Genomic DNA, 12,070 nt, shown 5'->3' with positions numbered 1-12,070 from the left:
TTTAACATCAAGTTTAAGTATAGAATTATTCATTAAGCATAGAATATACTTTAAGTATAGAATTAAGCTACAGAAAAGACATATATAGGGTCTCATTCCTGCATGGGCTGACAGCTGATACCACTGGCCTTTTACATTGTCAAAATTACACACTAACATTAATTTTATAGCTGAAGTTTAAAATAAACTGTAGTCTAAGTTTTCATTCTTCCCAGGAAATAAAACACTAACTAGTTATTAAGAAAGATTAAAAGTAAAACTCCATCCCTGTAATTCTTGGTTATGCATAAAACAAAGATCACAGGATGGAAGCAGGAAGCCCAGGAATGCTAGGAGACTATCAGAGACCAATAGGAGATATAAAGGAAGTTTACGGCTAACAGGGCTTAGAAAATATGATGCATTTTTTTCAGACTGATACAGTGATGTGGGAGAAGAATTAAACACTTACAGAGCTCCTAGTAGATCATGTTATATTTCACTTAAATATTAGAAAAGACTGGGAAGTATCATTATCCTACATCTTATAGACAAGGAAATTGAAGCTCCAAAGGGCTTAAAAAATTGTTCGAGGCAACAGAGCTGCGAGGCAGTGGAGTTGAGATTTTTACCCTAGCATGTCTAATTCCTAAACTCATGTTCTGTATTAAAAACATATTCTATTCTGGGGTGCCTGGGTGGCTCAATTGGTTAAGCATCTGACTTTGGCTCAGGTCATGATCTCGAGGTTGGTGGGTGTGAACCCTATGTTGGGCTCTGTGCTGACAGCTCAGAGCCTGCAATCTGCTTTGGATTCTGTCTCTCTGCCCCTCCCCCACTTGCACTCTGTCTTTGTCAAAAATAAATACTAAAAAAAAATTATTTTTAAAGCATATTCTATTCTATAGAATGTTAAGCCTAACTTACTTGTGTACTTTATAATTGGGCTGTTTGGAGTTTTACTTTTTACGATACAGGAAACCTTGGTTTGTGAGCATAATTCATTCCGGAAACATGCTTGTAATCCAAAGCACTCATATATCAAAGTGAATTTCAAGAACCATTGGCTCAGTTGTGATCATGTGATGCTTGGCGTCACATACTACTCGTATTGCAAGACATCACTCATTTATCAAGTTAAAATTTATTAGAAAGGTTTGTTCATCTTGTGGAACACTCATACAACAAGTTACTTGCAATCCAAGGTTTTACTGTATGTTTCAGGTATGTAAGTTTGCCAGATAACGGAGCTCTAGATAACAGAAATAAAGTATTGTGTAAGACACATATATTATATATGGAATCTGCTTTAATGAGCCTGAATTTTATGAAGTCCAAATGAAAAGAAAAAAAGAAACAGTTATAAAAGCAAAGATATTATGATCCCCCTATAGCAGACTGTATTTTTCAAAGATGGTCATTGCAATATCCCCCATCTTCTTAAGTACATGCTCTCCTTAAGTACATTAAGTACATGCTCTTCTTACAATATACTCTGACACGCATTCCACTGACAAGTGAAGTTTATTTCAAACAAAAGAGAATGTGTAAGTTACATTATGTGACTTTCTAGTATAAGTCTTAAGAGATTCAGCTTCCACCTTACTTACTGAAATACTCATATGGTAGCCCTGTTTTAAGTAGCCTAATTGCCCTGAGGCCACCATGCTGTGAAGAAACTTAAAATAGCCCAGGTAAAAAGACCACACATGTAGAAGTCCTGAGACTATATGAAGACAAAAAGATTCCTTTTTATTTTTTAATTTTTTAAATGTCTATTTATTTGAGAGAGAGACAGAGAGAGAGACAGAGAGACAGAGCACGAGCAGGGGAGGGACAGAGAAAGAGGGAGACACAGAATCCGAAGCAGGCTCCAGGCTCTGAGCTATCAGCATAGAGCCTGACTCGAACTCACAAGCCATGAGATCATGACCTGAGCCAAAGTTGGATGCTTAACTGGCTAAGCCACCCAAGTGTCCCAAGAAAAAGATTCTTGGCCAGCCCCCAGCTGTTCTAAACTCTTATTTCCCCTGTAGATACCATCTGAATGAAACCCTGAATTAGCAATGCCCAAGTGAGCCCCTCCCAAATTCATAACCTGAAAGAACAATGAAAAATAGTAAATGAGTTGTTGTTTGTTATAATCTATAAAGCTTTGTAATGACTGGTTAAGTGACAACAGATAACTGAAACATCTTACAATAATACAAGGAGCACCAAGAACACTGGTTTACTGTTGTAATATGATAAATATTATCTTAGTAGAGTGTTAACTTCAAAACTAAATGAGAATGGAAAGGATAACAGGGGATCCAGGATGAAAATTTGGGTATTTGGAGGGTGGCAAAAGTTTTGGTGACAAATTCTCACCTTGATGATACCCAATTCGAAATGAGGTGTTAAGCAAGTCTCTGGCTATTTTAATAATAAACTTGACAAACTGTTACACATTGCCCTGGTATGAATGTATATCCAAAAGAATTTGATATGTGACAAATAAAGGAAAACTCAGCTTATTTTTGGATTTTCTAAAATCATGCTTGTCTTTATTCAAACCAAACTCAAATGACTAGAGGAGCAGGCAGCAAAATGAAGGAAACAGGTCAGGTTTAAGACCTGGAAAGCTCATTTAAAATTGCAAATGATTGTTGTTATGTATACACATGAGCTTAGTAAAGCCAGATACTACACATTTGCAAAATAAAAAAATCAATATTTTTATGTAAACTCTCCAGATTTTCAATTATTGGCAACAAATTTGAGTGTGTTAAAAAAATACTATATAAGCAATTTGCAATCTCTGCTCTGTTCTGGAGTGAAAAAACACAAAAACTAAATATAAGATTATTGATAGCTAAATGATATACAAGAATTCTCTTAAAATTTTAATCTCTTCTATACCAGTTAACAGAGTGAATGAGTATTACAAAATAAACCTGAAAACTGAAACTGAAAGTGATAAACATTATGGATGCACTTGAGCATATTTAAAGTTTTCACTCATTAGACCCTAAGACAGATGGCAGCATATTGGCAAAGTACAAACAATTCATTCTTGAAAACGAAATTTATAATGTAGACATATAAAACCAACATCTGGAACTAAGCAAATGAATAACTTATTTTACAAATGCACAAGTACTTTCTTCATACTTCATTCCTTATTTGCATCTGATCTCAATAACCACAAATTTCCACTTAAGACCAACCAAAAACAGAAAATTAAAGCATTTTCACTTTGAAAGTAAAGCTGCTTCTAAAAGCAATTGTGATTTCTAAAGCAGAGGAGCTACCTTCAATAACAGCATCGGTAAAGACCAAATGAACAGCAGGACATGGTACATTTGAACAAAGTAAATCCTTTGCTTAAAAAAAACAAACAACCAAACAATAATAATCTTATACACTATTTTTAGCCCTGGTGATCTATAAAAACAATCATCATTCTTCTATTTACTTTTTATATAATTGGAAGTTAAAGTTTACATGCAAGATGCTACCAAGGATTCTTACTACTAGGAGGAATCAAGTTAGCATTCTGTATCAGATGCAGCTAGTAGCTATACCAACATTTTACAAAATGTGCTCTCTAGAATGCATCCGAAATAGAAATAATTTCAACCTGACTGAAAACTATTCTTCCATTCATAATGACTGCTATCATTTGTTTATAATCATCTCTTAACTGTGAGAAATTTAGGTATTTCTGTAGTATTAAGCAGAAATTAATTATAGGATTTCTATAGAAGTACCAAAGAGAATCTTCTTTTGCATTTATTCTAGTTCCAGCTATTCAGTTCAAGAACACCCACATATCATTATAGAATAGAACTAGCATTTCCACCCCTTCTGAACATTTTCACATGAGGACTCAAAGCCCCAATACCACCAAAATTTACTTTCAGGTTCTCTTTCAAATTCCTTCTAGGGTTAACATTAACAACCAATTAGAAGGAGAAAAAAAAATCTGTTAGCAAAAGTGCTTCATGGTTAGCAGGGGCAAAATTTATAAATATCAAACAGCTGGACTCAGTGCTAAAAGTCACAATAATTTAGGCAAAAATCAGTGGAATAGTTTCAATGTATCTAAGAGATAAGTATCTTTGGAAATAAAAATATTCTGCATAGCATGTTACCTAGCCTGGAGTAAGTAGTTAAGTCAGTTTTAGTATGATCGTATAACCTGACAATAATAAATCTTATGAAATACAATACCTAATACTCATTAAGGACTTACTATCTACCAGCCACTTTTCTAAGTACTTTATGTATACTGTCTCATTGAATCCTCTCAACACTGTATTACTGATGATGCTACTATCATCCTTAAGATAACTCTACAAGAGAAATTAACAGTTTGCCCAAGGTCAAATTGCCACGAAGTTACAGAGCTAATAATTGAAAACTTCCCAGTGTGACTACAGAGATCATAGTCTCTGCTTACTGCTATTCATAAGCATTTGCATTTGTTATAGATATGTTATTGAGGGCACAGTCTATTGAATCACTCATGAAGCCCCATGTGAGAAATTCCTTTTATATATTAGGAAAAGGGGTTACGTGTGTGTGTGTGTGTGTGTGTGTGTGTGTGTGTGTGTGTGAGAGAGAGAGAGACAGAGAGAGAGACAGAGAGAGAGACAGAGAGAGAGACAGAGAGAGAGAGAGAGACTGACTTGTTTTCTCTTTCTTAGAGAGGACCAGCATATCCTCCTCTTCATTTTAATCACAAGGAAACAGAGAGACAAGGTTATCGGCCAGTATTTTGCCAACTTTAATCTGTATTAGAATCATGTGGGAGTTTATTAAAAATGCACATCCCAACCCAAGCGATTTGGTTAAGTAGTTCTGAAATGTAACCCAGCAACTTGCATCATTAGTAAGCTCTCCAGATGTTTCTGACACATCTAGTCTAGGGTCACACCTTGAAGAACACTGGTACAGGCCCTTATGAGTGGCCAACCTTACTCCATTTCATCATAATTCTTTCCTCATCTTTTCTCCTGGCTTGGTCTTCATAATCTACTCCAGTATTTTCCCTGGTACTAATTTTCATGTACATTTGATCATTTTATTCTATGTGTTTCTCCTACACATAGGCCATCTCAAATTACCTGTGGAAATTAGGATACATTTCTTTGAAATGAGGCCAATTTATTTGGCAGTTTAACACCTAAAACTAGTACATTAAATTCATAAAGAAAAAAGTCCTCAAGTCACTGATTAAGGCACTTAATGGGCTATGTAAATGCTGTACTTTTACTCCAAACAACCTCATGCTCTTAATGGATCTATACTGATGCAAATTATTTTAATTATGCAATGAGTGATGAACAGCACACTCTTTTCCCTCGTATCATGTCTAGTGAAAAATTGGTGGTCCATAGGTCAAACCAGCCTAAGAAATGCTTTTGAAAAACTTGGACCTGGTGAAAAACACCAACTTATAAAAAACTTAACAATTCTAGAATTCCAGTGACTTTTCAAAAAATTGAAAAATAAGGCAATATTAGGATTGCAATTTTCACACTAACCCCTTTCAGAAATGCTCTGGCTCTCTGGGTCTTATGTTTAGTCAATTAAATTAACTTAAATTACTTTTCTGACCCTGATGATCTCTTGAGTTTGTGTCTCCTAGAAACTGTGATATGGGGAAGTGAGCTTAAGAAAATTCTCTGGTTGAAAATCATTTCAGTATGATCGAGGAATCACTGATGGAAACTACTTACAATACAGGTGAATGAGATTCTAGAAATGTTTCTACTACTCATACTAACCTGATTTTCCCAAACCTTCTGCCTTTTGAAGGAATCAAAGTGATCTTTTACCTTTGTAAAACACCACATGCATTCAATTCTGCACTTGCCCCTCTTGCATTAACCTTTTAGAAATGAAATGCCCTTACGGTGGATGCAGGTATTTAGCATAGTAATGTTAAATGCCACACATTCCTCCCTCCCATTCCCACAAAAGTTAATATAAAATTGTGGCACATCTTAGAAGAAAAATAGCAGTTCTTTCGGTGCAGTCATATTGCTAACCTGAACTCAATTTTAACTAATAAGGCAATGTTTTCTCCAGATACATGCTGAAAAGATACTTTAATGTCTTCATCAATAGCATCTAATATCTCTCCTCAAGGAAGAAGCCATTCAAGTGTCTCTCACCATAACCAGATACTGATCTCTTCTTTTTACTTGTTTTATACTCTGGACCACAGAACATTCACCAAGTAGATTATACTATGAATAGCTAATTTCATCATCTGAACAAAAAGATCAGAATTCAAGCTCAGTGTTTAACCACTTAAGCTCATGTCTGTCAAAAAGACAGCAATAAACGTTTTGAGAAAACTAGACTGACAAAAAACGCCGCAAACACAAAGAAAATATAACTTTATCAGTTAAAGAATACATTTACAAAGCAATGATTTTAAATTGAATAGAAGGTCATCAGTATTCAACAGGACTATCTCTTCAGGAAAAGTCAGAACTAAAGACTACAATTTATCACTTCATTATAGTACTAATTTGAGATAACGATTTAAGATATTAAAATTAACATATCTAAGGGAGAGAAACTCAAAAAAATAAGGTTAAGTCTTTAAATGTATTATTGCCCCTTCTGTCACATGAATCCTCTTACATGCTCCCCTCTACGTGTAAACAATGTGTTTCATTGAGTTCTACCAAATCTTTCTTTACAAAAAGTAAAAATAGTAGCTAAAGAGAAAATGTCCTTATTTTCTCCTCTGAAAACATAATATAAAAATTAAAATGACAACTGATAAGCACAATAAATAATAACTTGTCATTATTTCTTTAAAGTATATTTAGGGGGAGAAATAAAAATTTAACCAAGGCTCTACTTGAGATGTTGAACTTCCTTTACAAGGTATCAAAGATCAATATGTCAATTATACTTCAATTAAAAAAAAAAAAGAGACGAATAAGATCAGTTGTAGTCTATAGGTTAAATGTAACTCAAAGCCAGTTTCTGGAGCCTGTACAATGTTTATGGGTTTTTTTAACTGAATATTCACACTTTTTTGGGAAGACACACATGCACAGTAGCGTGCACGTGGGTCCTGACACATACACACACCCAGCAGTTCCTAAGAGCCTGAGTAATCTTACTGGCTCAATCATGACTTTCTCCACACTCATTCATCAGATATATTTGGACCTTGTGGATTACAGTTTTCATTTTCTCACCCCAAGCAACCAAAAGAAAATGAGGAAGAACAATCATCTGTTCAAATATTCTTTTTTAGTTCAGGATGCTGAGGTGATTACACCATGCAAAATTACCTTCAATGCTCACACAAGAGGAAATTTGGAGTCGATAGCTTGGAGGGATCATTCTTTCCTCACATGTATGTTGAGGAAGCCCAGAGCAGTTAACAATGACAAGACTTTTGGGTTTTATTGCATTTATGTGCAGCTACTTGAGAAATTTCTTAAAAACATTCTTATATTCTCAAAGCAAAGTTTATGCACATATGTACACTCATCCCAACGTTTACTTTCTTCACTTTTTGTTGTTATTGCTGTTTAAAAACAGCCAGATAAAGATATACAGTGCCTGGTTACAAATAAAAAAGGACAATTCTAGGTATCTCACATATCAATGCACATAACCACTCTAAATATTATTTTCAAATTCTGAGCAAGAAACTGTACTAGGACACAAAGTAGAAGAGAGACAAGCAATTACTACATATATTTAAATATGTTAAAAGCAGCTCAATCAATAACAATAAGGTACTATATGGCCCTCTAGTGTTCAATGAAGAAACAGATGAATTCTTAATTATTATATGATATTTCATAGTAAACTTTCTCTGATTTACTAAATATGCTTAAACATACTCATGTATGACTTCCACAAAAACCTAAGTTGTACCTCTTGTGGCTTTACTTGCCTGTGCCTTCTTTGAAACTACTACCCACATTTAGAGGGTTCACTAAAAGAATTCTGAAATGCTTTTAAACATTTTCCCATTAAAAAATCCCAACGCTAAATAGAAAACAAACAAACAAACAAACAGCATTTCTCAGTTAAAACTAAACAGCACTGAATTTAAGGCCATTTTCAAAGAAGAAACAAAAATAATAGTATCATGACTACAAATTAGGTATTTAAAACACAGCTAATTTATATTCTCTAACCATACTTTTCCTCTGTGTTCTACTTCTATAATTCATCCAACCTGGATTTTCTCTTATCATAATTTATAGATAAGAGATTCAATATAGCAAACAAAGCAAGGAAATACATGAAAACTGTTCCCCAGAAGAGAAGTCAAAGAAGGATTGAGATTCTAGGATAAGAGTCAAACTAAAAAGAAGACTTATAAGCAGAAAAGAATCTTGTTAATAAGATTCTTAAGATTGTAATCACTGATAAAAGGCTTAGTAATCAATAACTACTGTCTAAATTAAAGTTGGTGAAACACTAATTTCAAAATGGACCCAAGTTTATTATAGATTTGTAAATATTTTTAAAATTTATGTTGCCTTATTTTTTTAAATATTGTTTTTATATACTGAAGTTTTGGGGAGGAAAAGATGGGGAGGGGGTGACTGGTATATGAACAAAATCTAAATTAAACTCTCTGCTATCTCATTCACTTCATGTAACATTAAGCAAATAATATTTCCAAGCTAAAACTTTAGAAACTATAGGAAGATATTGTGAAGTTCCTGTACTTGGCACCAAGATCAGTCCTCTAAATGTCAAGGGAAGGTAAGTTGCCTATGCCATGGAAACTCTGTAAACAATCTTTTAAAGTACCCATTAGCTATTGGCAAACCATTAAGAAACAAATTGTAAACAAAGAAAATTTAAATAAATTTGCCCAATATAAACCCACACAGACATCTGGAATATATTCAAAGAGTCACCTAGAAAGGCTCTATACTTATTTCTAAAACTTCTGCCACTATTCAAAGTTATGATTCCTTATTTTCATTTCTTTATAGCCTCCCACAACACTAATTCCTACCTAGCCTTTAAGGTCTCAACCTAGCTTTCATTTCCTCACCGAAAATATTACTGATTTAATTATTTGGATGTGGATACATATGCATTGAGAACTACAGAACTGGGAGGAACATAGAAAATGCTAGAAGACAGAATCTTGATAAAATAATCTTGGTGATGAAATAATCCTTCATTAAGAAGGAGTGAAATGGAAACTGAGTGAGAATGGAGGCACAATGGAAAATTACAAATTAGAAAATCTAAAAGGGACAAATTTAAAGTTTTATCCTCAGATTCAAAAACCTGTAAATGTTTACATTAAGTGGAACAGGATTAAATTGGACAGTGTTTGTCAAAATACATAAAGATTTTGTTTTCTGAAAGTTCAAGTTTTTTAAGCATTTTCTGTATGCAGAGTACAAGGTCCTTTAAGACACAGAGAATCTCAGAGAATCAGGTCTGTCAACAATCTAAATACACAGAAATTTTAGGAAAAAAGTGACTATAATTACCACAATATAAGTTAAAAACAAAGAGCTAATGGAGATCTAGAATTTTGCTCAGATTTCTATGAAATATTCCTAAAGAAGGTGCGCTCTGAATGGATCTTGATGAGGACAGAAGACATTTAAAAGATGAGGAAAAAGCTTAAGCGAAGATATCAAAGTAACCCAAATTCCTCTATGCTCAGAAATATCAAATAAACCTCATTTCTCAGGTAGAGAGTAGGGTAGAAACAAGATGAAGGAAATAAGAAGGTTTTTGAATTTTGTATATATTATACATATAATAATTACCTTTAAAAGAATAAAAGATACAAAGGTTCTTACCAAACTAGGAATTGAGGAAAAATTCACCAACCTGATAAACATCTGAAAAACCTGACAACTAATACCACACTTAATGGTAAGAAACTTTCCCACTAAGATCAGGAATGAGACAAGGATTTTCTTTCTCACTACTACTTCTCTCTTTTTTTTAAATCAATTTTTTTTAAGTTTATTAATTTATTTTTGAGAGAAAGAGAGTGAGAGAGAGCATGTGCGTGCGAGCAGGGAAGGGGCAGAGAGAGAGGGAGAGAGAGAATCCCAAGCAGGCTCCCTGCTGTCAGTGCAGAGCCTGAAGTGGGACTCAAACCCATGAACTGTGAGATCATGACCTGAGCTAAACCCAAGAGTCAGATGCTTAACTGACTGAGCCTCCCAGGCACCCCACTCTCTACTACTTTTCAACATCATACTAGAAGTCCTAGTTAATGCAGTTAAGACAAGAAAAGGAAATAAAGGATTTGCAGATTAGGAAGGAAGAATAAAATTGCCTTTATTCATAAATGAGAGTATCACCTATGTCAAAAATCAGAAAGAATCAAGAAAGAAACTCTTGGAACTAATAAGCAATTACAGCAAGAATGCAGGATACAAAGTAAATACACAGAAGTCCATCATTTTCCTGTAACAGCAATGAACAGGCAAATCTGAAATTAAAAACACATTACCTTTTACATTAGCACCCCCCCAAAATAAATACTTAAGTATATCTAACAAAATATGTATAAGATCTGATGAAGGAAACTACAAAATTCTAATAAAAGATATTAAAAAAGAGTTAACTACTACGTAAAGAGACAGTCCATGTTCTTGGATAGGAAGACTAAATATTGTCAAGTTGCCAGTTCCTCCCAACTTGATCTACAGATTCAATGCAATCCCAATCAAAATCCCAGCAAGTTATTTTATTGATATTAACAAGCAGATTCGAAAGTTTATGTGGAGAGGCAAAAGACCCACAAGGGCTGAGAAGAACAAAGAAGATTGATACTACCCAACTTCAAGACTTACTATAAAGCTACAATAATCAAGACAGTGTTGTATTGGTAAGAGAACAAATCAAAAAGGAAAATGTCATTTCCTTTCCAAACTTGCTTTCTTGATAATGCACAAGTAGTGTTCCACTGTAAGTAGATCTTGAAACTTGCAATAATGAGCTTATCTGCACTTACGTTCACCTCTTATCATGTTGGAAGGAATCCCTCACTGATCACAAGGGCAAAGATGCATATCTTGACTGGAAAAAAAGAAACCCTAAAAGTAAATGAATAAGAAAAAATAAACGAAGAGCAACACTGGATATATCCCTGCCTTGTTTGTGGTCATGTCACCTAACGTAGAAATAAAGAGGACAATAAAAATGATCATCTCCTATGTCTGTACGGCTTTTTCAAATTTGCAAAGCAGGGGCACCTGGGTGACTCAGTCGGTTAAGCACCCCAATCATGACTTCGGCTCAGGTCACGACCTCATGGTTTGTGAGTTTAAGCCCCACATCAGGCTCCACACTGTTCCTTCTCTCTCTGTCTCTGTCTCTCTCTCTCTGCCCTTACCCTGCTGGCGCAGTCTCTCTCAAAATAAATAAATAAACTTTAAAAATGCTAAAATAAAGAAATAAATAAAATTTGAAAAGCATTTCACATTTATTGTCTCATCTAAACTCCATACAACACTTTTGCAGTAAGGACAGCTACCCTATTCCTGTTTAATGGTGAAGAAACTGAGGCTCAAGGAGGTTGGTGGATGAGCCCAAGGATTATGCCTAGTAAATGAGAGAGAGAAGACAGACAGCTCTTCTTACCTCCTATTCTTTCCAGCACAGAAGTCTGCCTAACATTACCTGCCCAGACTATACACTCGAGGGTTGGGATTCAACAGAGAGGAGCTATCCAGTGATGACTCCCACAGGTTACCCGGAAAAAATCTTGTGGATACAAGAAACAAACAAACAAAAAGGAACAAAATAGCCCAGAAACAGACTTACATAAATATATTCAACTAATCTTTGACAAAGAAGCAAAGATAATACAGTGAGGCGAAGACTGTTCAACAACTGGTGCCGTAACAACTGGCCATGCACGTGCACATATTAACTGAAAATGGATCATAGACCTAAATACACAACACATACTAGAAAACTCCTAAACGATAACATAGAAGAAAATGTAGATGGCCCTGGGGGGGTATGATGATGACTTTTAGATACAACACCAAATGCACAGTCTATGAAAGAAATCATTGATTACCTGGACTTCCTTAAAATTAAACACTTCTGCTCTGTG

At 34.6% G+C, this 12,070-nt stretch overlaps 1 protein-coding gene across 6 annotated transcripts in view; it reads right to left on the bottom strand.

Moving 5' to 3' along the window:
- Positions 1-12,070, bottom strand: part of FBXW7 (F-box and WD repeat domain containing 7) — a 221,891-nt gene that overhangs the window by 69,424 nt on the left and 140,397 nt on the right. Inside the window, exon 3 of one of the 6 annotated variants that reach the window (XM_032592890.1) lies at positions 10,980-11,042. The exons of the other annotated variants lie outside the window; for them this stretch is intronic. Coding sequence (XP_032448781.1) covers positions 10,992-11,042 — 51 coding nt within the window. The 3' untranslated portion in view covers positions 10,980-10,991. Of the gene's footprint in view, positions 1-10,979; positions 11,043-12,070 lie in introns of those variants that run through there. 6 annotated transcript variants of the gene reach the window in all.

Source organism: Lynx canadensis, chromosome B1 (assembly GCF_007474595.2).
Source record: "Lynx canadensis isolate LIC74 chromosome B1, mLynCan4.pri.v2, whole genome shotgun sequence".
NCBI classification, from domain to species: domain Eukaryota; kingdom Metazoa; phylum Chordata; class Mammalia; order Carnivora; family Felidae; genus Lynx; species Lynx canadensis.
Note: the sequence above shows the minus strand (reverse complement) of the source record. Positions and strands in the feature narration are given on the sequence as shown.